This window comes from Syzygium oleosum, unplaced genomic scaffold, assembly GCF_021117445.2.
Source record: "Syzygium oleosum isolate NSW1041296 unplaced genomic scaffold, Sole_v2.1 Sole_v2.32, whole genome shotgun sequence".
Classification (NCBI taxonomy): Eukaryota; Viridiplantae; Streptophyta; class Magnoliopsida; order Myrtales; family Myrtaceae; genus Syzygium; species Syzygium oleosum.
Genome location: NW_026607516.1, coordinates 3,298,516 through 3,324,142, shown reverse-complemented (window position 1 = coordinate 3,324,142; position 25,627 = coordinate 3,298,516). Strand labels below are relative to the sequence as shown.

At 40.2% G+C, this 25,627-nt stretch overlaps 3 protein-coding genes across 9 annotated transcripts; all 3 read left to right on the top strand.

Annotated features, from left to right (window-relative positions):
* The first annotated feature begins 575 nt into the window (after positions 1 to 575).
* LOC115686969 (uncharacterized) lies at positions 576 to 14,789 on the top strand. 4 transcript variants are annotated; one of them, XM_030612408.2, is made up of 16 exons: positions 577 to 1,033; positions 1,931 to 4,660; positions 5,598 to 6,045; positions 6,795 to 7,023; positions 7,382 to 7,546; positions 7,777 to 8,049; positions 8,158 to 8,403; positions 8,579 to 8,965; positions 9,077 to 10,498; positions 10,648 to 10,704; positions 11,122 to 11,517; positions 12,125 to 12,348; positions 12,829 to 12,962; positions 13,480 to 13,749; positions 13,831 to 14,009; positions 14,178 to 14,789. In XM_030612408.2, exons 1-16 carry the CDS (start codon positions 676 to 678, stop codon positions 14,271 to 14,273), a joined length of 7,614 nt encoding a protein of 2,537 aa, XP_030468268.2. In that variant the 5' UTR covers positions 577 to 675; the 3' UTR covers positions 14,274 to 14,789. The 4 variants fall into 4 exon arrangements, 2 of the variants coding, with proteins under 2 accessions (XP_056160339.1, XP_030468268.2); XR_008814782.1 differs by lacking the exons at positions 13,831 to 14,009; positions 14,178 to 14,789 and adding an exon at positions 13,028 to 13,141 and having other exon boundaries at positions 576 to 1,033; positions 13,480 to 13,622; XM_056304364.1 differs by lacking the exons at positions 13,480 to 13,749; positions 13,831 to 14,009; positions 14,178 to 14,789 and adding an exon at positions 13,028 to 13,473 and having other exon boundaries at positions 576 to 1,033.
* A 1,912-nt stretch (positions 14,790 to 16,701) lies between these two features.
* On the top strand, positions 16,702 to 20,700 carry LOC115686977 (uncharacterized). Of its 4 annotated transcripts, none has more exons than XM_056304524.1 (3): positions 16,702 to 17,020; positions 18,740 to 19,717; positions 19,941 to 20,700. In XM_056304524.1, the coding sequence occupies exons 2-3, from the start codon at positions 18,792 to 18,794 to the stop codon at positions 20,422 to 20,424; spliced, it is 1,410 nt and encodes a 469-aa protein (XP_056160499.1). In that variant the 5' UTR covers positions 16,702 to 17,020; positions 18,740 to 18,791; the 3' UTR covers positions 20,425 to 20,700. The 4 variants fall into 4 exon arrangements, with proteins under 4 accessions (XP_056160499.1, XP_056160498.1, XP_056160497.1 ...); XM_056304523.1 differs by having other exon boundaries at positions 16,702 to 17,147; positions 18,746 to 19,717; XM_056304522.1 differs by having other exon boundaries at positions 16,707 to 17,147.
* A 1,455-nt stretch (positions 20,701 to 22,155) lies between these two features.
* On the top strand, positions 22,156 to 25,455 carry LOC115686979 (uncharacterized). Its single transcript, XM_030612425.2, has 3 exons — positions 22,156 to 22,320; positions 24,449 to 24,531; positions 25,160 to 25,455. Exons 1-3 carry the CDS (start codon positions 22,242 to 22,244, stop codon positions 25,193 to 25,195), a joined length of 198 nt encoding a protein of 65 aa, XP_030468285.1. The 5' UTR covers positions 22,156 to 22,241; the 3' UTR covers positions 25,196 to 25,455.
* The last annotated feature ends 172 nt before the right edge of the window (positions 25,456 to 25,627 follow it).

The following is a 25,627-nucleotide window of genomic DNA, read 5'->3' as shown; positions in this document are numbered from 1 at the left end:
ACCAAATGTAAATTTGATTACCTTTGTGTTCATAACCGTCCTTCAACGTATGCAAATTGCAATATGAAATCGGTTCTCCCAATAACCATTACCATTTTGCAAAAGAGACCAGACGGTCTATTTTTTTTTTTTTCCAAATTAATCAAATGTTCACACAAATTGCGAAACTGGTCTTATGAATCCAGCCGCAGGACCATAAAATTTCCCATCGCATTATAATTTCTTATCTATCATTTAATTGTAACTTCCCTATGCACACAATATCTTTAAATATAAAGCGTAAATTTGGACACAACGATCATTGCAATTTCTTCATATAATTAACACCTTTTCTGCTATTGAAATAAGAATTATATGACGCCAGTAACTTATCTAATATCTCTAGAATTATTTTCCAAATTGAAAAAGTAAAAATCTATACAGCTCTAATCGTACTATTCACAGATGATCAATTATTTTTTTTTTCCCGAGGAAAGAAACTATAGATATGTCTGTATTTAACAAAAGGTGCTGTAATTTTCTTTTTCGTTTTTTTACCGAGGGTGAAGTGATAATGATCCCAGGAAAATGCTTATGTTTTGGGCGCTGCTGGTGCTTGGAGGTGCAGAACATGGCGTAGCAGCTCATCCTTCACCCTCGCCTTCGCCTTCACCTGGTCCCTGACGGCCGACGACGATGCCGGAGCTCGACTCCGCCGCCGCGGTCGATCCCGCCGACCACCTCCCGCTCTCCCTCATGCGATCCGATGTCATCCCTCCCGCCCCGACCCGTTCGCCCACCGGATCCACCATCGACTGGATCCCCGACCTCGCCGGCTACGCCTGGGTCGCCTACGGGGCCTCCTCTCTCCTGGTGATCTCGCACCTCCCTTCTCCCCTCTCCGAGGCCGAGCCGCTCATCGCCCCCTTCCTCAGACAAGTCTTCGACCTCCCTTGCCCCGTCTCCTCCGTCTCTTTCTCCTCCGACGGCCGCGTCGCCGCCGCTTCCGGCGATTGCGTCTTCATTTACTCGCTCGAATCCTCCAGATTACTAGGTATACTTGAATTCGACACAATTTTCTATTTCTTTTTCGTTATTCCACTTAGGCTTCTACAGATCATTGGAGTTGAGTCACAGATCGTAGAACAAATCGTAGGTGGGCATGTTTTGGCATTCCTCTCGATGTTAGTTTACTGGTGATAATTGAGAAAATGGCGATAAGTTCTTCGAGTTAAAGCTGTCCTTGTTTTCAGATTCACAGTCTGTGCTTGAGCTCACTTGCTTTCTACATGGGGCATGTATAGATGGAGAGTTGGCTTCCCACGCCGAAGCACTCGTGATTCTAAGGACGTGAATAACTAGAATGTGTGAGACTAGGCTCATTAGAGTTGTTTAGGTGGCAGTTGGATTGATTCTTGAAACATGCCTGGTGGATGGTTTTACGCCGTCTGGGTGAAAAAAATGAGTCTGTTGAAGAGTGGACATCAAATGGATAACCCCAGCTACAATCTTCACTTTGTACTGTAGTAAAATCCCAAATTCTATGTGAAGAGTTTTTTGAAATGGCCATCTCGTTAACTTTTTCTTCTCAATGTTGCCTTTACTGCTTCTCCTTCTCTAATCTCCATTATCGGATCTCATGTAAGAGGTCATTTTAAGTATTTGCGTGTGACCTCGACCACTTAGTTGTTCTCCTTCGAGTCGCAAACAATTTTTATCGGACGGTTCCGGTTTCTAAGAGCATGTATATGTACCTCATATTGACTACTCTTCCATTTCCATGCACCGAAGCACAAATCAAGGAGTAATGATGCGATTCCCAAACATGTTATTTATCAGTAGTATGTTTGGCATGGTCATTTTCTCCTTTGGGGCTCTCGTGAACTAATATTCCGCAGCAGTTTTATTTTGGTTTTGAATTTCTTAAATTTAAATGTTTTGTACTCATCAGGTTCTTTTTGTTGGAGCCAGAATGCAGTACTCAGGCAGTCTTCAAAGGTGGAGGCGGTCAAGTGGACCGGATCAGGGGATGGAATTATTGCAGGTGGAATCGAGGTGGTGTTGTGGAAGAACAATAGCAATTCCTGGGAGATTGCTTGGAAGTTTAAAACTGAACAGCCGCAAACTCTGGTTTCTGCAACTTGGTCCATTGAGGGACCATCAGCAGCAGCTCCTTATCTGAGTAAGCAGCATCTTGGTGGATCATCGGACAGTGAGGAGTGCAAACATGTTTTAGTTTGTCAAACTAATCGGAAATCTGAATACATGACGGTTAACCTACTTCATCCTCAGCCTATCCTCATGATTGAATGGAGGCCATTGGAAGGAGGATGGCTTAAGGGAAATCTGAAAGCAAGACATGTCCTTCTAACATGCTGCTTGGATGGAGCCGTGAGGTTATGGAGTGAGATGGATTATGGACGAACAAGAAAGATGGAGAAGGACACCAAGGATCCCAAGTTCATACGGCATTCGTTTTGTGTTGTTGCTGTAATCGAGACAAACATGGTTCTTGGTGCAACTCTCGGTGAGAGCTTTTTTGTTACTTGGGCAGAAGAAAAGAGGGCGTTGTTTAAAATTGGCAAAGAAAGTGGCCAGATTTTCCCCACGGAGTTTTCTGAGCATGAAAAGACTGGCCGATGTGAATGGGTAGTAGGCATTGGTCCAGAGTTGAAGATTACATTCTGGGCAATCCATTGTCTTGATGAATTTTCTCCTCTTAGGCACCCTCGGTTGACATTATGGAAGTCAAAGGACCTGCAGTGTCTTGACTCGGGGCATCTTCACAAAGTCTCATATTTGAATATCAAAGATCAACACCCTGTGAAGAAAGCAATCATCTCAAGGAATAATTCATCTGGACCACCTGTTTTATGCTCTTTTATTCACCTTTCACCCTGCAATTCGATGGTTTGGTTGCTTCTGTACACTCAGGTTGCAGATAATGTAAGAGATTTGTCTCTTGGTACTTCTCCAAAAGAGAAGTTTTTATCAGGTTCTGCTGGTGGTGAACTAGCTATAGATGGTCATTCTGAAAAAATCTTACGAGTTGCTGTGCATCCTAATCACTGCGAAGTCAGATTAGCCGCTTCCTTGGATTCTAATGGTTTGCTCTTATTTTGGTCATTTTCCACCATTACCAATGAGTTTCCTGGGTTTCCAACCACGATTCCCTCGTGGAAGCTCTCCGGAAAACTTGTGACACAAGAAAAAGGGCCAAAATATACCAGCTTGGTCTGGGCACCTTTAGCAATGAATGATGACTGCATTGTTCTGATGGGATATCATGGTGGGATTGATTGCTTTGTGGTTAAAGTTTCTGAAAAGGAAGTGCAAAAAGTAGAATGTCACAGATTATGCACTATTCCTTTTTGTGATAGTGTTGCTCCTGAAGAAGGCCCCACAGATATCTTTTCAATTCCTCTGACCAACAAAGACTTCAAATATGATGGCTTCATGCTTTTGGCTGCATGGATTAATGGGTTTTATACGTTATCATGGGACATTGCTGTACAATACTATGATTTATCTGGACGCAGTCGTGAATGTGATTTTGAGACCAACCACCCAGCTTGGAGCAGCATGTCAAAATTTGAGAGTATTTTTTGTGGCAAAGGATATTCTATTCTCGTATCTCCTTGTTCTCCACAATACCCTGATTCTCACAACCGTGACGCTATCACCAGTTTCTCCATAGTAAGTCCTGGTCTTTCCTTATCATCTATACGACAGGATTGGAAGTGTATTTATGATGAACAGTGCAGCAATTCTCCTGCATTTGTGATGGCAGCAGGCTGCAGAGATGGTAGCTTGAAGTTGTGGAGAAGTAATGGGACTGAAGTATCTGCTGCCACTGTCAGATGGGAGCTTGTGGGTATGGTTGCTGCACATCAAAATTCGATTAGTAAAGTGTGTCTTACTGATTGTGGTCAGAAGATTGCAATCATATGCAGGGCTAGTAATTCTGATACTGTCGGTACTCTAAGTATATGGGGCGCTGTTAATATGATGGGAGCAGGACACCTATTGTTAGAAGATACGGTATCCCTGGATGGATGTGTCATTGCTATGAAGTGGTTAGCATTAGGTAATGGCCAACAGATTCTTGGAGTATGCATGCAAGATAAATTGCAGGTTTATGCAGAAAGGCGAGCTGGTAGTCAGAGTTTGTTGAATTCTGGAAAGCCTTATCATATGCATATTTGGTTTTGCATTGCACATGCTCGCTTATCATCTCCTGCGTATGACTTTATTTGGGGTCCCCAGGCAACAGGTGTGGTTGTTCATGAAAATCACATCTGCTCATTCAGTCAGTTGTTATTCCTTGTAGATAGTGGCTATCTGGGGAATTCTCATCTAGCAGTGGAAAATAATATTCCATGGAATAGTGAAAGAGGCCCAAACATTGGCATTCTTGCTCCAATTTTCACTGATCTTGACATTCATAAATTTGAAAATTTATCAGTTGAAAGCAGTGGCAAGTCATGGACCTCTGGGACTGCTAAAAATTTGAGCTTGAATTGTGATCTTCTAGCCAGTTGTCTATGTGTAGAAAGGGCTACATCAGAATATTGTTTTCCTACAAAGTTCAAATTCTGGAGCATGTTAGAAATACTGGAGAAGTTGTGTGGATCTCTTCCTTTATATCATCCACAGGCTCTCCTTTTTAACATATTTTCAGGTACCTTCAATTGCTGCGTAGATTATAAAGTAACTTCCCGATGTTCTTTCTGTGACTTGGCATTGTGAGCTTCCATGACATTTTGCCACATTTATAGCTATGTCATTTGCTACAACTGGGCCTAGGTTTATAGGTGGGGTTAGATAACCTAGTGTTCATGTTGTTAAAATTGCAAATCCTTCTAATCTCTTCTTTTAATGGTCGTTGCTTGCCTGATATTTTGATTTTCGTCGGCTTCTTTCTGATTTGGTAAGTGCTATGGGTGCTTTACGAGTGGACTGAATAGTGGGTAATACTTTTGAATGTCAGGGGCTGCTGATATATTGGGCATGCATTGAATTTTTTTGTTGGATATTGTTTTGTTGTCAGCAATTGTTCTCTTTTATTTTCTTTCGTGGACTAGCAATTAGGAAAGAGAATTGGGTGGTGTATGGATCAGACTTAGGATCAGAATATAAAAATAGTTACTTGGATAATCTGATGAGAATATGTTCCCTGTTATACTAGTTCTCTCTCTCTCTCTCTCTCATGCGACAATTTTATTCTACGGTTTTTTTAAATGTACAGTAACGTAAAATTACAACAAGCTTGGATACGGAGTGATGATTTGCTGTCACCAAAGGAGGTTGTAGACTTTAGACATCATTAGATTGGACAAGATTGAGGAGTGTTCCTTCATTTGGTAGGCAGACTGCATGAATTTGAAGTGAGGGCTACTTGTAGTGGAAGGGGGACTATCAGTGAATTTGTTCACACGGAACTTATTCAGGGAATAGAATGTGGCCGTATTAGCTGTTTTTTTTCTCAAAATAACCTTAGAGAGCAAACTCTTCACCACCAACTTATCCTTTTACCAGTTTTTTAAGTGCTTTTAATCATTAGCTTTAAATGAATGCTTCAAAATATATCTATGTTCCCATACTTTGATATATTCCAGGCAATTGGAAGCGTGCATATCTGGCCTTGCAGCATCTTGTTGCACATCTTTCTTCCGAAGCTCATGGGAAGAGAGCCAAATCACGCCAAATTGTTCCACAAATAGTTCTGTCAAGTTATCTTGAAGGCGTTGCTTTAGAAAGTTCTCCAGCCAGACAAATTCAGTGGAGTGGAGGTGCCACTTCAATAACATCATCCTTCAGTTTTGAAAGAGGCTCGACTGATTTATCTTCTAAGTTTGACTATGATGCTTCCAGTAATAGACCTAATTCCTTGTCATTAAAATCTGAACTTAGTAGCTCCATCAACACTCTTGAGAGGGGGCACGAGTTAGAAGCTATGTCACAAAAAGAGAAGATGGAAATTCTAGCAATTATTGATCTTCTCAGTGAAGTCAATCATTCGCATTCTACCTCTGTTTATGAAAGTCTTGATGAGCCTGGACGAAGGTAAGCCTCAATATGGTTGATTTGCATTACTTGGTAATATGAGTTGCTTTCCTGCTGCTTGGTATTGTTGGTCATGTAATGATCACATCTTTTCCTTCTATTGAGCTAATGCAATGGTCATGGTTGTTTTTTAGGCTTGGTTGAAGTGATAATTTGCTTATGATGAATGCGAGAGTATGCATTGACTCTGGAAGTTGATGCAGTCAAAATCTTTTATGGTTGGGCACGCCTTAAAGTAAATTTTGTTCTCCCCGCCCGTGTTATGCAAAGCTCAGTGAGAACTTAGACTTGTGTTAGTGATCTTCTTGTGAAAAATTGCAGAGTAGTATTTTGGACACCTCTTCTGTGACAAGTAGATCTTCTACCCTGTTGTCCATATTTTGCTGTAAAGCCGGTTTAAACTAAAAAGTGTTACCAACTCTAGGAAAGGTATGAAAGCCCATTCCTCCAGCCAAACGAGTTATAGAGTTCTGCTTGCAGTACCAGTGCTGGAAAGGAGTTGTTACTTATAGGGAGAATCGAACATCTGTTTGAGCCTTGAGCAGTTTCTGCGTATTTACTTGTCATTAGAGATGGCATGATTAGGACATGCTCTGTGCTCTTATCATGTGCCAATGAAATCTCCTCTCTCTCAGTGCTTTTTCCCAAATTGTGTTCAGAACTGGGGACTTCATGATCTAGAAGAGCCTTTTATATCTAAATACTTATCAGATTTTCTTTCCATGATTTCTGCTTCAACTCTGCCCCAGGTTTTGGGTCTCAGTGAGATACGAACAACTTCATTTCCTCCAAAAGTGTGGAAGGATGGCATCAATGGAAGAGTTAGTCATTGATTCTGCATCAATTTGCTGGGCCTTTCACTCTGACTGTCAGGATAATCTATTAGATTCGTTTCTCTCAAATGCATCTTCTTGGCAAGAAATGCGAGCTATTGGAGTTGGACTTTGGTTAACCGATGCATCACAATTGCGTGCAAGGGTTAGTTTTGCTCCTCCACTATTAAGGCATGTGACTATGTATCTGATGAGTATGGAACTTGGATTCCTCATTTTTATACGGCTTCAAGCCACTTGGTCTATGCATTTTCTGCTTTATTGCCAGGACATTTTTGGGGGTTGGAGAAGATCTCTACCTGGGAGTTCACCTAGCTCCTCTTATTATTATTTATAATTTTTGGGAAAACCTGGGGAGTTACTCTGGTGTTCTTCCCTGCAACAAATTGGTTTTTAAATCCTTTGGGATCTGATTGTTATTAAACTTGCAGATTTGTTTGTTTGTTAAGTGCCGATTAGACTTTCCTTCTTCGAGCTATCTGATGGAGGTTGTTTTATTGCAGATGGAGAAGCTGGCAAGATCACAATATTTAAAGAGAAAAGATCCTAAAGACTGTGCACTTCTATATGTATCATTAAACAGACTTCAAGTTTTGGCTGGCCTGTTTAAATTAAGCAGGGATGAGAAGGATAAGCCTTTAGTTGGATTCCTCTTTCGCAATTTTCAGGTACTGTGTGACAGAACTGATGTGTAACGTCATGTCACTGATTTATGGAAAGATATTGAAAGGAAGAGGAAAGAAGTTCCTGTCACATCACTAATTTTGCAATGTCAGCGAATTTCTCAAGCTCCTGGTTGTGTTGTACATTTCATTTGTCTTTTTAGATAATATAGGAATTTTATTCGTTTCTGGTAACCCTTTTCATGTCTTCGTTTCAATCTGCATTTTCATGACAGGAGGAGAAAAACAAGGCTGCTGCACTTAAAAATGCATATGTCTTGCTAGGGAGACATCAGCTAGAGCTTGCAGTTGCTTTTTTCCTGCTTGGAGGTGATATTTCTTCTGCAGTGACTGTTTGTATTAAGAATCTCGGGGATGAGCAGCTTGCTCTAGTTATCTGTCGCCTTGTTGAGGGGTGCGATGGACCAACTGAGCATCAATCAATAACAAAGTTCATGCTTCCTTCCGCAATTGAGAAGGGTGACTACTGGCTTTCCAGTCTTCTAGAGGTGTCCTATTATTCTAGCTAATTTTTGGCTTATTTCTAGCTTTTGGTTATGGATATAAATGCAACATTAGATGCTCGTAGCCATCATAAATATCTCTTTCTTTTGCAGTGGCAGCTGGGGAACTACTCGAAATCTTTCTTGAGCATGTTTAAGTGCCGAAATGGTCCTATCGCAAATGAATATACCCCATTGTCTAATCACGTTGCCTTTCTGGACCCAAGTGTTGGTTTATACTGCATTCTGCTTGCAGCTAAGAATCGTATGAAGAATGCTGTTGGGGAGCAGAATGCTGCATTTTTTGGGAGGTGGGCATGTCTGATCACAGCTACTGCCTTGAAAAGAAGTGGGCTTCCTGTAAGTATTGTTTTCTCCTAATTAGGGTTATAAAAGATCAAGAATGTCATATGTTCGCTTCTCTTATGAAAATTCATGGTACTTGCTAAGTTGTCTGCATCTATAGATGAATTTGTTCTGTTGCAATAATTCTCAGTGAGCTCTACAGCTTTCTTTTTGGTTCTGTTTGAATTAGCTTGAAGCTATGGAGCACTGTTCTTCTCCAAGCTTTGACAGGGGATGTGATGATTGGGGCATGTTCAATAATGGGCTTTCTGAAGTTCTACTGAGCAGACCAAAAGCATCCATGAATAGTCCCTCAAATTGGCTGTCCAATGATGCATCCACCCATTTGGAATCTCATTATAAACTCGATTGTGCACTCCAACACTTCTCAAAATTAATTAAAGAACACCCATCTTGGCCATACTCAAGTATGGGATCTGTTGGATCTAGGTCATACTTTGAGTATAAGATGCATGAATTGAAGAAACTACTGCCAGAGTTCCGAGATAAGCTATATGCTGGCTTGGAGGTTGTTGAGCAGAAGTTCTCTGTGGATGCTGCCTCTCTTCTTAGCATGGTATATTGACTTTTGAGTCATTACATGTGACAGTATATGTTTTCCCTGCTTCTCACCCGTTGACTGTTGGCAAACTAACATGCTTTTGTTTTACATGGTATATGTTTGCAGATATCACGGTTTGCATACTATAAGGGCTCCTTTTTGATTGGATTTGATCTATTACAAGGGTATTATTGTCGGCAAAAGACTTATGATGGGAATGATCTGCTTGGCAGTCTAGAACCCTCTCATCCAAAGCTTCCATTGGCAGCAGCTGCAGAAGTTTCTGTCTTGTCTTTGCGATTCATTGCAGCCTGTAGTATATCCTTCTCTCTACTGGATTCACATGATTTCATGAAGACTGAGCGGGATGAAATAGGATCCAAATTGTCAGTTGCTGGGGGAATTCTATTTCAAACTCTTATACTTCTATTTAGGAAATTACGAGCTGTTTTCCAGTTATCTTTGAACTCCAATGATGCAGACTTTATCACGAAACCTTTTGCCATACTTGATTTATTCGAGTATTTTGCTCATTTTGCTTACATTTGGTTTCAGAGGAACTTAAAAGCTCTCAGTTTGATTTTGCAACCCCTCACAGTTTCTCTTTTCAATGGTCATACAACTCACAATGTGGATATGGAAGATCTATCCAAAGTTCTCCACCAAATGGAAAATTTTTTATCTGATACTGCCACTGTCGATACTGTCAAATGTGATCCACAATCAACTGGAAGTGTGAAAGGCGAACATGGAGGAGACATAGTACACATGATTACTGAAGATGAAAGATGGCAAATTTTGGGATGTTCGCTATGGGAACATATGTCTCGTTTTATGAACCATAAGCTGAATTTCATGTTGGAAACAGTTCAAGACAGACACCTTTTTGGTACTTCTCTTAGTGAACTTTGTTCAAAAGTATGCAGTTCTGCTTATCTTGAAGCTGATGACAAGAATATGAGAGAACAGATTGAGCTGCTATCAGTTTTTCTGGTCCAGTCACTGAAGACAATTTCTGCTCATGTTTCTTCATATCACACTAAACAACTTGCAGCCCTAGTGCAGCAGAAAGTTGACAATGGATGGCCAGCAATGACTCTTGTGTGGTTGCAAAAGTCTGATCTGACTGAACCCAGATCTCTCCAAACTCATCTGAGCGATACTAATACTAGTTTGGATCCAGTTAACAGTGATACTGAACTATCAATGTACGAAAAACTATGGACTTTATGGGCTGATCGTCATATTATATCAGACAGTTTTGCCTTGGAGAAAATAAATTGGTTAGAATATGTAAACACTAAATCTTCTAAAGGTTGGACACGAGTACATGAAGGGATGACATTGGAGGAAAATGAATCGAGGAACAATGGAAGTAAGTGTAGCACTGATTCTACCAGCAGCGTGAGTGGGTCTCTTTCTAAGGGATTATTTTCAAATGGCAACTCTTTGTTGAGTTCTTGGCATAAAGAACCCAACCTTATGAAGGAGATCACTCATTTTCAAAATCCTAAAGATATTTTAAAGAGAAATGGCGAGCTCATCGAGGTAATTTTTCCGTTCACCCCTCCCATTGCATTTATATAGCAGTATGTTATTGATGGATCAAACTGCCTGAAGGTGGTAGTAGGTCCTTGAAGCTAATATCTAGATCTCAATCTTACATGATGTTGACATAGTTTTGATGTTTTGAACAGGCATTATGCATTAACTCCATCAATGAGCGGCAAGTTGCAGTTTCTAGTAATAGAAAGGTGAGTGATTCCTGCGCATAGATACTAATATTAGTAGTGATCCTTAAAGCATTCTGTTTGTGAGCATTTGAATTGTGCTGATCACTACGTAACTACTTGGTAACGGTGACAAGTCTTTTGGCTACCTAGACATGTTTGCATCCCGTAATGCTAGTTAATGAAAAAATTACTTTATCTGCAATAAAAAATATAATCACTTTGGGGTCATAGACATAAATTCTACAAAATGAAGAAAATTTTAACGGAAGCTCCTTGTATTGCAATTTGATGAGTTAAAACACTTCAACTAGCTTCTAACATGTTTTAATAAGCATTGACGTGCCGACTCCATGGTTTGTTACACTCTTTTACTTTTATCAGATATAAATTCTTCTGACTACTCATACAGTATTCCTAATGCGTGGTCGTCTTATATAGGGTATAATTTTCGTCAACTTGGATCAAGAATTACCTTATAAAGAAGGATTGGAGCATGTATGGTCAGAAGCTGATTGGCCACAGCATGGTTGGGCTGACTCTGAATCCATTCTTTGGAGCAAAACAAGGTCACATCTGGGATTTGGTGGAGCAACTACGGGGATGGGATCTTTGGCCATGCCGGGGAGAGACCTGACAGGTGCTGTAGCATTTGGTATTCCAGGTTATGCTGGCATTGGTGCCTCTGGCTTAGGTTGGGAAACTCAAGATAAATTTGAAGAGTTTGTTGAACAATCAGCTTACTTGGAAACTGTAAGAACTAGGGCTCTTTCTAGTCACCCATCCATGCCGTACTTCTTGGTTGGCTCCAGCAATACACATATCTACTTATGGAAGGTATGATTTGTTGCAGCGGACAAATGATCAATTTTACCAAAGTCAAATGTGGGATTGCGTCAATTATCATTTGCTAGATCTTTTATTTGGCTGTTTCGTCAGTTTGGCTTTGAGGAATTGTTTATACAGAATCGAGCGAGAAGGCTCTTTTCCACTTTTATCAATTTGCTCTTTTAAACTTGATGGTCTGCAACTTTGGCTTGGGACAATCGGGAATATTTTCTCTTCTATGAATTTTGATTTTGTTTTCTAAAAATTTTTCCGCACCATTCTTTCTGTGCCCTTTTGTTCGTGAATTAATGTATATTGATGTGCGCTCAATGAAAAGAACATGCTGAGAGAAGTTCCCAGCCAGAAAAAGCAATGCCAATCCGCAAAAGGAATAATATTGCATTGAGTACCCTTCTGTTCTACACTTCTCTGTTTCTATGATCTTCTTAAGTTTCAGGTCTACACTGCTGGGATCTGTGAGATCTATTTTTATGAGTTGTGCCACGTTTATCACTTTCATATCTTGGTACTGCGATTTGTGGGTTGTTAACTTACTGCTTTGAACTTCTGTCGCAATATTACTGTAAAACGATTGTAACATAATTGATAAATGCAGTTTGGTGAGGAAAAAGCTATTGCTACTTATGGGGTGCTGCCTGCTGCAAATAGCCCTCCACCTTATGCTCTTGCATCTATATCAGCCTTGCAGTTTGACCCTTGTGGACACAGATTTGCTACAGCCGCATTAGATGGGACCATATGCTCATGGCAGCTGGAGGTTGGAGGAAGGAGCAACATTCGTCCGACTGAATCATCTCTTTGCTTTAACGGCCATGCCTCGTATGTGTAACCTCTTCAGATTTGTTGAGCAATCACTATCTTGTTTAATTTCTTCTGCACGTGGTACTGGAAATTGGGAATAGAAATAACGATGCACGGCCTGTCTTCTTACTTATTTGGTTGATTCGAGATTTTCCTCTGTACTTCAGATCAGGATTTTTCACTGAGGGACTTTGTGAAATAAAGTAACAGAGAACAGAATGAATTGCTGCGGATAACTATTGACAATTTTTTTTGTGGAAGTCGTCATTTTTGGTCCTGAGACAGCACTTTCCTTCTCATAGCGTTGGTGTCCTATTTTCTTTTGGGTACTTATCCCTGTTTGTTCTTTAAATGGTACATAATTGAATTCATTCAATGCTGATGAGAGCACACCGGTGAATATCGTGGCTTTTCATTATCAATTTGAGAATTTTATCCACCACCCACCTTCCTCGTGGCACTAGATGTACGCCGTATTGAGTTTAATTTTGGTTGCAGGGACATTGCCTACGTTAGTTCGAGTGGATCAATAATAGCTGCAGCTGGATGCAGCTCCAATAACATGAATGTGGTTGTATGGGATACACTGGCTCCACCTTCTACTTCTCAAGCCTCTATAATCTGTCATGAAGGTCTGTCATTTTTCTTCAACTGAAAATATGAATTTTGTGCTTGATTTGTACTTTCTAAACCCCAGATGTCACCTACGAGGACACCACATCTAAATGAGGTAGTGTCTCTTTTCAAGCCAAATGAGGAGATGACTTCATTGATTCTGAATGTTGGTGTAATCGATTGGAGGGAGCATAAGGTACGGGCAAAAATAATGTCCCAGTGCAGAATACCCCTGCATTTGTGTCTAGAGAGGGTCCTCGTCAAACATTTGACAGCTTTACCCTCTTCACTGCGGAGAAGCTCATTTGTGACTTTTGCCTATGACTTCCATATTGCCATGAAGCAACTTTACCGTCTACAAGGCTTGCCCCAAAGTTAATTGTAGTGGCAGACGATTTAATTATTCTCGTTTGAAGTTAGTGCATAGCTACATGATGCATTTTTGGAACTTAAAAAAAGCAATAGGTGGAAAGGTGCTATCGTGTTATCATCCTTGACCATGGATCTTGTCAAACTTTTGTACTTTCTGTGCAGGTGGAGCTCGCTCTATTTGTGTGTTTGATAATGATGTGGGAAATAGTTCCGTTTCTCCCCTCATATTGACTGGTGGTAAGGGCGGTGATGTTGGACTCCATGATTTTCGGTATATTGCAACCGGAAGGAGTAAAAGGCACAAGAGCTCTGATAATAGTCAGCGTAGTTCCCAGGCAACTTTGTCTACTGACTTGACGGTAGGGACTGGTACTAAGTTTGGGGTCGAGAATGTAGGTGGGATGCTCTGGTACATACCAAAGGCGCATTTAGGTAATGTGATGTACTTTCCTACCGCCATAATCATTAGAATGTGTGTTATGTTCTGATTTTTGTGTATTTCTTGTTGTGAAGGGAGTGTTACGAAAATATCCCCAATTGCTCAGACGAGCTTGTTCTTAACTGGAAGCAAAGATGGTGATGTCAAACTTTGGGATGCCAAAAGCGCCAAGTTACTACATCATTGGCCAAAATTACATGAAAGGCACACTTTTCTACAACCAAGCACTCGGGGTTTTGGCGGAGTCGTAAGGGTAACATTCTTGCAATCAAGTTTGTAATAGGACATCACCATATATTATCTCTGGACGTAGCTATATATTTATTCTGTACATACTGTATAGAGCAGTTTGATTCCCCGGGATGCAGAAGAAATTAGCTCGATGCCTCTACTTATTAAATAATATCTTTATATGCAACAGGCTGGTGTTACGGATGTGCAGCTTGTTTCACATGGGTTTCTTACCTGTGGGGGCGATGGCTCTGTAAAGCTGGTTCGACTAAAAGATTATGTATGAGGGATGCGCTGAAGGTGCATAATTATTTCTGCAAGAGATATATCAACATCTCCAGATGGGGTGAATTCAAGGACGTCGTATGGGCTTTATCGTCAACAGTCACAACTGCAACTTTGCACTGTGTTCCCATTGTTCAGCTCCTAAAGGATAGACTGTAGCAAGCAAGCTTCCTTTTAGATTATTCTGGGGAAGGCAAGTTTTTACCAAAGCAACCAGTTCATCCAGAACGGGATTCGATTGGAGTGCTGGAGGAGAAAGCCATATTATGTAGATAAATTCACAGTGCTCTGCTTTGATCATCTTTTCCCTTGGCAGCGATGTTCATAAATCACATTGCATACCCAGGACAATGGTTCCTAATTCCTATTTGAAGTGTATAGTTTGTTGTTGAACAAGGGGGTTGAGCATGCATCACTTGGGTGCAAGTGTAATTTTTTTTTCCTACAGAGCAGTGTCCATATGTAACTTTCTTGATGAAGGAACTGTATACGAAGAAAGAATTGTGATTGACTCTCTCGTAGTCGTCTTACGCAGTTGCTTCCTAAAGATGAAAACAGGGAAAAACAAAGTAAACTGACTTCTCCGCAAGACCTGATGAGCGAGGATAATGAACGGCAGTCATTAAGCTGATTTCTGTTGGAGTCTTATGTGCATTTATAATGTACGATTTGCAGAAGGAGATACACAAGACAAATGCTGGTCTGTGAGACATTTTTTGATTAGTGTATACTTGATGTGCTTAGCATTATACCATCACGACAGGACAACGGAATAGTCCCCCACGTACTTCCTCGTTTTTCCGAAGACGAGCTGCTTCAAAAACATATGAATGCTCGTTGCATCATCGTAGTCCCCCTCGATCTTAATGTGCCGTTCTTCCACCGGACAGCGTCACGTGTCAATCGGCGATGGCAGTTGAGCCCTACTAACTCGTGATGATTTTCGTACGGATGAGTGCTGCATTAATGTGACGAACGTGTATGAGTGGTCCAATGGTGATGGATGGATGGGCTATCTTTCTTCCGTTTCTGTTTCGTTTTGCCCAAAAGTGCCGCCATTCCGTTTGAGCAAATATAAGATTTTACATGATTTAATTTTCCTGTTTTCTTTTCTTTTATCATTGTATATGCCTAATTAAAGGAAATCTCATCTTTTGTGATTGTTACTTATCTTTTAAGCATACAACTATACTTTTGTTCTTATATTTCCAAATCAATCTATATATGTATCTTTCTCTTCTTTGATTTCGTTTTGTTGTGATCCTTTAAATCCAAATTTAAATAATTCATTTCGTTTTCTAAATTTAATTACTATATGATAATCAAATTAGGGATGAAAAATTGGAAATGCTGTCGTGTTATTGTCAAATGATACGATTAATATCCGTAATCTCTATCTTAATTAATCAAGCTTTCATTAATGTGGCGTATCAAGATGGGGTCATTCTTAGCATTTTATTTGTGATACATATTATATGTGTGACATATGATGAGAGGGCGATTACTTTTGTAGAAATTAGTTTTTCTTTATCGAATTGATCTTTTTTTTTCACCAGATTAATTCATTTTATCAAATTGAGGTGAGAGGAATTAATCTGATAAATGAATTATTCTTTCTTGATTGAATTATTGAGATGAACTATTGATTTCTTCACGAAGCAGACAAATATCAATTTCCTTTACAAAAATTGTCAATTTCATCGGAAATTTTTTTATAACGTGAGCACATATATTTAGATTTAACTTTACTGATAATTATTCAAAATAATCTATGCCAACTGAAAAGCGTTCTACATAAGAAATTTAGTTTTTTTTTTCACGGCATCACACCATTCCCTTCTAGTGCACACAATTTCAATCAACAGGCAACGGTTGATGACTAAGTTAAATCTCCCACAGAAACACACGCTCATTGGAATCATAAACCTATCTCCGATACTTTCTAAGTGAAAACCACTTTAAAAAAACAAAAGCCGTACGAGTCGTATTATGATTACTGATGGTTGATTCCTAAACAATATTTCCTAGCAAAACATCCCTTCAACAAAAAAAAATTGACCTTAGTGTCTACATTTATGATTGATATCATATGGCTCCGAGCAAATCCTCGAGCAGAGTGGTTGGTTTTCCCAGCTCATGTGCATATTATATTTCATGTCTCGCATATTGCTTATGTTGAAACCAGTAATCTAATTCCTAGTTGGCGTGCTAGTTCCTTGATCCTGAGCCCCTGCTGATGACTGGGTCGTTATCTTCTACAAAACGCGGATCACAGAACGACAAACCTCTCTGTTTAGACAGCAACTATTCACATGGGGAAGGAGACTTAGTGCATAAACCCACCCAGAAAAAGTCAAGTTTATACCCAACTGTAATTTCTGTGTGCAGTTTTAGTTAGCCCACAGCTCAGGAACAGAGATAAAGAAGCTGTTTTTTGGTGGGAGTTGCTGATCCCGTAATCTAATGGTTCAAAAAGATTAGTTTATTATGAGGTAGAGTGTCGTGAATTGCAAGGGTGAGAAGGAACTGACAGTTTTTGCCTTGCTTAAAGACAGAGATGAAAGAGTGGAGACGTGGGAACAGACGGTGGGGACTCTGCGAAGCACAAAGGGAAAAACAAAAAGAAAAAGAAAAAAAAGGGTAAGTGAATCAAAATCAACGTGGTAACTGCTAAAGAAAAAGGCCGAGGCTGACACGACCCTTTTAGTGTCTGACAAGCGTCGTCTTCGCCTTTGTCTCAGATTCCAGGTTCAGGAAGTTTCATCTCAATCTCGATCGGTTTCGCTTCCCCTGATTTCATCTTCCATGTCTCCACTGCAAATTCTAGATAGATCTGCAGCTTCCCACCTGTCCACCTGAGATCTAATCCACCTATGTACTCTCTCTCTCTCTCTCTCTCTCACTATGCGTTCTTTTTTTTTTCATCTGGGTGTTTTTCCTTTTACTGAAGTTTTGATCTTTTTGATTGGCTCTGCTTGGGAACTCAAGTTTGACGGTTGATCTTAGGAATCTGCCGACTGATGGGTGTCACCTGATTTTTATCATCTGAAGTGTTTGATTGTGTTCTAGCCCATATGCATCTTGCTGTTGCCATATCCGATGGATGTCGCTTTCCTATTCTTCTTAAGGTTTGGATGCGTATCTTGACTTTAGATGAGCATCTCAGATGCGTGATAACTGTGTCTACTCTTTTGGACGGCCATAGCAGATTTTGGATTTGGTTTTCGTTTTGGTACGAACTGATGGGGCGGTGAGCTCGTGTCTGCACATGCGGTTGTCTGATCAATTCGGGAAGTAAATTTTGCCATAATCTAAAATTTTGATTTTGGATCTTGAGTTCTCCCCTGTTCAGCTAATTAACTGACTGCTTACTTCAGCTTGGTGATGGATGTTCCCCTTTTCCGATCGCAATCGTCTTCTTTCTACACTCGCTAAAATTTGTCATCAATTAAGTAACACGCTTTCCAGCAGTTATTTTTCCTTATAGCTGATTTTAACCAGTAGATTTTCAGTTCTTCCTATGTAAGTTTGCCTTGCCATCTCCAAACTACATGCTTTAAAGACACATATGTCTTGAGTTACGCTCAGTCGTGTTCATACATATATCATGATGGTGCTTCTCCTTGGGGACCAGCTTTGCATTTGCTTAATTTTTTTTTTTATCAATTTTGGAGTCATCAGTGCGTTTGATGATCCGCTGCATTTGTTCCCTTTTATAATCTTCAGTTTATTTTCAAGTTTGTGATGTGTTCCATAGGAAAATGTGAGACGTGTCTGTTTTAAAAACTGATCATTATGTGAGCTTTAGAGTCATCGATTTGCTATTCTCTTTATTGTCACACTTATTCTCAACTTCGGGCGTCAGTCAACTGGTGCTTTATGTATTTGTAAGGAAGTCTTATATTGTCTTTTCTATTGTAAATTATAGAGAGTCGATGCACCCTTTATATTCATGTGATATGTATGAACTTGTTCGATGCTTTTGTAATGAACAGTGGAAAAGTGAAACGTCCATTTGTTTAATTCTGGATTTGTTATTCCCTTCCTTTCTAATTTCTAGCCAATAGCCATACTGTTAGAAGGATATAACTGTTAGACATGCATATAAGCTGAGATAGTCTTACTAGCAGAGTGCCTTGAACTTGATAATGTAGCCTGTAGTCCCTGAGAAGAGAAATGCGATAACAAAAAAGGAAGGAACTTATATGTCTTGTTTCTTTTTCACCTGCTCTTTTCTCCTCTTTCTCAAGGAGGGGAATTCGGTTCCACTGCATAGTATGATTTGGTCTTGATAGCCCCTGTGGTACTTATCTTAATACTCCACTAACACCCAAGAAGCTTTGGGTTATTTGTTCCTGCCGATCATATGTTGTTGACTAGAGAGAATCTTCCAAACAGCTAATTGACCTATTTACTACATGATATTTCTCATTCTGATCTTTGCTCCTTTTATGCTGTTTTTGTTAGCTTCAGCGAACTTTTCATTTCTTCAATGGAATGTGGAATAAATTGAGAGAGTATGGCAGCTGCAGAAGCAAGGGCTGCATGGCAGAGAGCAGCTAACCGTTGCTTTGTACAAGAAGATGCCAAAAGAGCTCCTAAGCTGGCATGCTGCCAATCATCATCTTCAACGTCCAAACAAGTGGATGCAGGACCTGCTGGTTCTACTGAGGAGGGAGATCATGTTGGCTTAGGTTTCATGCCTTTTAACAGGAAACCTTCATTTACCAATTTGCCTCCAGAGGCAAGGTGGTGGCTTCAGCAACGACCTAGCTATAGGTTCCCAAAGGGTCTAGCATGTGAAGGGTTAAATGCATTGGATGCTGAGGTCGATCTCCTGAATGCTACCACGGAAGATTTAAAATCTAAATGTGGTGAGATGCAGAAAGATGGAGCTTATATGCATGTTGAGAATGAGAAGAATGACAAATTTGAGAATGTCCGCGATGCTGAAGGTTCAAACCCAGTGATAATGGGCCTGTGTAGTAAGGATGCAAAAGAAGTTGACAACATGGATATGATGGAAAGCTTTGAGCTTGTGGAAATAAATCATGCTGGGATGTCAGCTTCCAAGCAGACTAATGAGCTCAGTTTCGATTTGGATTCTACATGGATCAGAAACGGGAAGCCAGAACCATGGTGGCGCACATCAGATAAGAACGAGTTAGCCTCCTTTGTTGCTAAGAAGTCACTTGACCATGTCGAGAATTGTGACCTTCCACCACCTCAAAATATGCATTCCAGGAAACACCCTTATTCGTGTGTCGGATGCTTAGACTACGATGAAGTATTTGAGACATCCTCGGATTGGAAGGTTGATCCGCTTGGTACTTTGGGTGAAACCATTCGGGCAGGAAGTTGTCCTGAATATGACCAAATGTTCAGAAGGCAGTGGGCTTCAGATGAAGATGGTCATTGCCCTCATGGCTCTGACAAATCATCCAGGTACTTGAATTGTCCATTATTAAGTAAATATACTTTGTGTGAGAACTATATAATGACAGACAACGATAAGGAATGATTCATTTTACTATATTGAGACTTTTGTCACATCAAAGTACAGAAATAAGGCTTCCTCACAAGTTCGTTTAACTCGATTGTTAGTTTACGAAGATACATGTATTGATTGCAGAAGTGTTCAGTTCTATTTTATTTTGTAAATTTGCAGCGAAAACAGTTATGATACAGCTCGCAAGGGTAAAACTGAAACATGGGAAGCTACCGACTGTGACCCTGCTAAGACTCAGCTACTGGAAGCACTGTGCCATTCTCAAACACGTGCAAGGGAAGCAGAGAAGGCTGCAGAACAAGCACGTGCGGAGAAGGAGCACATTGTAAAGCTCTTCTTTAGACAAGCCTCTCAGCTTTTTGCCTACAAGCAGTGGTTCCAATTGCTTCAGCTAGAAACAAACCTCTTGCAGATGAAGAACACTGACAGGCCAATTTTCCCGGTGTTCCTTCCTCTGGTGCCTAGCAAAGGTAAAAAAATGAAGAAGAGCCGTGACAAGGCTTCCAAAGTGAGACAGGGAAAACGTAAGCGTCAAAAGCACGACGTGACCAAGTATGCTGTGGTCTTTGCCGTGGGGTTGGGCCTTGTTGGGGCTGGATTGCTTCTTGGGTGGACGGTTGGGTGGATGATACCTCTTTTCTAGCCCGCTGCTGTATCTTATGCTTCCTGCGTGGATTGCCACGCATGAGAGTGGCGTTGGTGTGTATCTATTTCTAATGTTGTCATACCTTCTTAAGGTCTTTGGAGCCTTGTATATAATGCCTAGTCCGAAGATAATTTGCATACTGAGGTGTAAATTTGTATATAAGTGCTTCATGTCAGGTGGAGATCTCTGTATCAGCACATAGATCATTTGGAGATTGTTGCCATACTATTGTTTCCAACATTGGGCTCAGTTAAAAGTCAATTTTAACTGGCATATCGGCTGCACTCAAGATTCTCTCTTTACAATTGATGCATGAACTGATCAAAATGCTGGTGTGTTCTTGATCCAAAGAGCAAGTCCTAGTTTTCCAGAGATTAGTGGCTGTGGCCAGAACTGTCTCGAGGGATGGTGTTACTTAAGACTCTTGCTGTTGAAGGCATTTGAGAAGAATTCTGTCATGCTGGCTCCGTATGTAGGTTGCAGAAGACTAGAGGATTGTTCTCTTCAAGCTGACTTAACTGTTGTTGCAGTGTTATGAACAGTGTTATGAATTAGGCATGCTATGATGAAACTACTACTACTTGATCACCACCTCTTTACATATGCAGTAAAAACAAGGGATAATGACACAAACAGTCCATGAACTTTTAATTTGTTTAATATAGTCCCTGAAATTTAGCCTAATATTCAATATGGTCCCTGAACTTTTAATTTATTCAATTTGGTATCTAAATCTTTGGTACATATTCAATTTAGTCTATAAACTATATAAAAATGTTCAATGTAATTCCTGAACTTGAATTAATGGAAGGATTACATTGAACAATTTCATATAGTTCGGGGATTGAATTGAACATGTATCAAAAGTTCAGGGAGGACATTGAACAAATTAAAAGTTCAGTGATCACATTGCATTTTGGATTAAAGTTAAGGGATTACATTGACCAAATTAAAGTTTAGGGATCAAATTGCATATTGGGCCAAATTTAGGGATTGTTTGTGTCATTTTTCCTAAAAACAATGAGAAAACCAGGCTCAACGGCTCAGTTCTTGTGGCGAAAGATGCCATTTGATCCCAAACTATGGCTCCGTTTGTTTCACGAAAAAATGAACGATTTGAAAATATTTTTCTAAGAATAACTGCTCATATCACTTAAAATAATTAGTTAACGAAAAAATTTTCTATTATTGAAAAAAATATATATCGATTAATTATTTTAAGCAATACGAGTGATCATTTTTTATAATATTTTTTTAAATCATTCATTTATGCAAAACAAACGGAGCTTAAGAGTGTTTCATTCATCCGGTATAAACACATGTCTGTATAAATACCATGATAGGATTAATCTTGGTCTTACAAACTCTACCAAATGTGCGAACAAATCCATTCCTTCATATAAATGTGTAAAAAAATGCTGGCCGCACTTAAAAACCGTGCACTCTACCGTTGAGTAAACTACCATTGCCTCTTCCAACCCAAAAAAAAAAAAAAATTACTATTGCCTCTCCATTTTAGCTTATTACCAATTTTCTTTTAGTCTTGTGATTCCTCCTTCTGACTTTAGAATATTCAAGTACTTCTGCCCCAAAATGGAATGAAAAAAGCAAAACAAAACAAAATGGAAAAAAGGAAAGAAAAACAAGAAAATGAAAAACAGTGCCCGACCCGGACCCGGATCCGGATCCGGACCCCGTCGATATGGACCCCCCCAAGTTCTTAAGGAAGCAGCAGAACTCAATACCGGGCCGATCCAAATTCCGATCGAGGTCAAAAGAGGAGTCGTCGTGGGGAGCGAGAGAGAGAGAGAGAGATGGCGGTGATGGAAAAGCTGAAGATGTTCGTGGTGCAGGAGCCCGTCGTTGCCGCCTCCTGCCTCATCGCCGGCGTCGGTAACCACTCTTCGCTTCCCTCCCACTTCGCCGCTTCTCTCTTTTGCCTCCGAGTTTGCGTTCTTGTGTCCCGGGGGTGGGGGGGCGCTCGCTGATTGTGATTGCGCGCCGTGAATTTCGCGATTAACCTTAGGGACGATTCGATTCTAGTACTAGATTCGTCCGCATACAGATGTTTGGTTGAGCTGAGCTGAAATTGGCGCATGGATTTCGTGCCATTCCCCTAATTACCTTCAATCTGCATCCCGGAATCATCATCGGTGTGCTCCTCGAGGTACAATCAGCTCAGCTGTCTGAGCTGAGCTGATATTGGCGCTTTTTGGGGCTACATTGTTGCGTCATTATCTGAATTAATGAGGCTTAAGTAGACGGTCCTTCTTTCTTCTTTCGATGTGTTAAAGATGAAACTTGGTGTTGCCGCCTCCTGTTTTGTGAGTTTTCCTGTAGCTAACCTCTCATCTTGGTTCAGGAACCATCTTTTATATTCCTTCGTTTCGTAAAGGGAAATCCTTTTTCATGTATCATTAACTTGCGATACTTTACTCGTCTCAACATAGCACCTAACTTGCTTAGGAAATTCGGATAAAGTGGAAGGGAACTTTTAGATAGTGTTCAGCACACTAAAGGGCCTAACAATGCTAGGTTTTGTTATAGAGCAGAGGTGGTTAAGAAACTAGTCTCACTTTATGGAGTCCTTTTATTTCACTAGAGAACTATCATGATTTATGAGGAATGATATAATGGAATTAATGCACAGTTAGCAGAAGAGTGAATTGTTGTATCGACGCAATAGACTCCTGATACCTTCGTTGGTGAGATTACCAAGAGAGTGCATAACTCCAAGCCCGTCAACGTATCTAGTTCGACTCGATTTGGGACTTGTTTCCCCTAACACCTTCACATGTGCACCTTAACAAATCTCGCCCTCACGTGTGAGCCACTTGTGTTAGACCCGCTCCCAGTTAATCCATTTAATCCGGTTATCTTTTTGCACCAACGTCATCTCCTCTCGAGAATCTCCGCTTTGGCCAGCCCAAGTTTGGCAAGTTTGTGAGGGCAACATCCACCCTTCAGACTCCACCTCAGTCGTCTTGGCTCAGCCAAGCTTCGCGGGAAGTCAGGGGACACCATCCCTCACCTCGATTAGAGATTCACATATGAGATTTTCCTTTCTTGAGATATTCGCTAGTCACCGGAGTGGGCATGAATTACCATCGATTCTTATACCGCTTGTTTGGTCAACCCAACATGAGCCCGATACTTTCATCCGGAGAGATCATCATGAAGGAACTCAAGTCCCAACCCGTTAACATATCGAGTTGGACATACCTTCACTAAAAAATTTAAGCGAATGAGTTATGAATCAACTATGATATATTACATAACACCAGATCCTCAGTTTGTGACTTTTTCGCCTAGCACCCTCGCATGTACACCTTAAAAGTTGAGAGTACTGGTCTTGCCTTATGGAGTGTTTTTAATTTCACTAGAGAACAATCATGATTTATGAGGATAAAGGAATTAACGCCTGGTTGGCGGAAGAGTGAATTGCTGATCCCTGTTATGCAGTATGAGTGATTTAGTTACTTCTGACTTGAAGAATTGGAGGTGCTTTCTAGTTACTTCTGAACTGAAGTTGAGAAGCCTCAAGTCTTGAGTCATAGTGTAGAGTATCTTCTCCATTCTAGTATTTAGCCATTTAGGCGTGAAATTTGTGCTGGGAAATGATTGATATTGGAGTAAACTTGTCGATATGGTCAAGCCACCATGTCGTTGAAGACTAGGTTTAGTTGCATTGTCTGCAACTTCAGGTGCTAGGAAAGAGCAACTTTGTGCCGGATAGGAAAATGTGAAAGAGATGTTCTTTGACATGAGCTGAAGGGTTTGTAATATATTATGCTTCTTCATCATAATAGTGGCATTATCCATACATGTTAGTTTTCAGTGCTAGAGGCTATGTGCTAGTTTAAATGTGGATTTCAGTTTTATAAAGCAGACTATTGGGTTGTTGATTCGACACACTCCCGTATTCACAAGACTTATTGCATGGAAAAGTTGTTTTTTGCACGCTAAAGAATATCAGCAATTCTGTGTTCTTCATCTGGCAAATTAATTTTATGTACTTCAGGCCTCTTCCTTCCTGCTGTGGTGAGGCCCATATTGGATTCATTGGAAACTTCCAAGCAAGTCCCCCAAACTCCTATAAGTGATGTAAGTAACATTTATGCTAGTCTTTCGGATCATCCTTTAACAGTTTGGGTAGATAAAGTGCTGATTTAGTAGTATTCTATATGTCATGTGCTTGTACATAAGTTTCTCTAGTAGTTCTAATAGTTTCCTTGTGAGTATCAAGTATAATGTCAGTGGTTATGTAATTTATATCAGCATATATATGCGGTTTTGTTGCTGTTAGTGGCTGTCTTTGAGGATGCTGAGACCGTGAATTTACCTCCCATTGCCACCTGGTGCTCTTGCATCTATTGTCACAAAAATTGCAAGTTCCAATGTAAACTATGCTTCTTAGTCTCGAATTGCGAACTTTATATATCGTTATTGTTAGCCCCTTTTCTTGTATCTTCAATATGGCTATTGCGGTCACTGAAAGGGAGGAAAACAAAAAGATGAATGGGGGATTCTTTGAACTCACTTAAAGAGTAACCAGTGGCCTAAACAATTGAAGAGCTGGATTATTATTCGAAACTCTGCTTGCCACATTTGAAAGTTTAACCCTTATTCTGTTTTTCTCTTTTCACTAGTGTCATTTCGTTGCCTATGTTGATAGCTTGGTTACGCTTATGGGCTGCTCTGTTAATGCTAATGACCTCTTATGTATTTACAGGTGGTTGCCGGGATGACTGGTAAAAAGCAAGCATAAGGTTGACCATCATGAAGTGCCCTCTCTCTGCTGTATCTTCATCGGCAGCCAAATAAGTGTTTTCTTTCTTCGTTTTGATGAAGGCTCATCATAAATTTTCTCCAATTGGAGCAGGATTTATATTGATGATACGGTTCATCTGAAGTCACTCTGTGCATGTGGAGACGTATTAGGATAATTGCTTAATCGCTCACTGCATATTTCTTCATAGTTGTGAACTTCATGCAATTTGTGGAAGAGGATAAATTGTTGTTGAAGAATGCTTGCTTGACTTCCTCTCTAGCTTTTTATTGTCGGTGGAGCTGGAGTACATCAGATATTTCGTGATGAAGTTGCTCTGCCGCTCACTAACTTTCTGCAAAGGGAATATTTTGGATTTCGTGAATCACGATTACTAAAAAGTTGATGGTAGGGTCACAGCCCTTTAGTTTA

Bases quoted from the DNA above. Each gene is read 5' to 3' on its own strand.
- LOC115686969 (XM_030612408.2), top strand. From the start codon at position 676: ATGCCGGAGCTCGACTCCGCCGCCGCGGTCGATCCCGCCGACCACCTC. The intron at 7,547-7,776 runs GTACTGTGTGAC...TTTTCATGACAG, and splicing joins TCCTCTTTCGCAATTTTCAG to GAGGAGAAAAACAAGGCTGC. The intron at 8,404-8,578 runs GTAAGTATTGTT...TGTTTGAATTAG, and splicing joins TGAAAAGAAGTGGGCTTCCT to CTTGAAGCTATGGAGCACTG.
- LOC115686977 (XM_056304524.1), top strand. From the start codon at position 18,792: ATGGCAGCTGCAGAAGCAAGGGCTGCATGGCAGAGAGCAGCTAACCGT. The intron at 19,718-19,940 runs GTACTTGAATTG...GTAAATTTGCAG, and splicing joins GGCTCTGACAAATCATCCAG to CGAAAACAGTTATGATACAG.
- LOC115686979 (XM_030612425.2), top strand. From the start codon at position 22,242: ATGGCGGTGATGGAAAAGCTGAAGATGTTCGTGGTGCAGGAGCCCGTC. The intron at 22,321-24,448 runs GTAACCACTCTT...TATGTACTTCAG, and splicing joins CTGCCTCATCGCCGGCGTCG to GCCTCTTCCTTCCTGCTGTG. The intron at 24,532-25,159 runs GTAAGTAACATT...ATGTATTTACAG, and splicing joins CCCAAACTCCTATAAGTGAT to GTGGTTGCCGGGATGACTGG.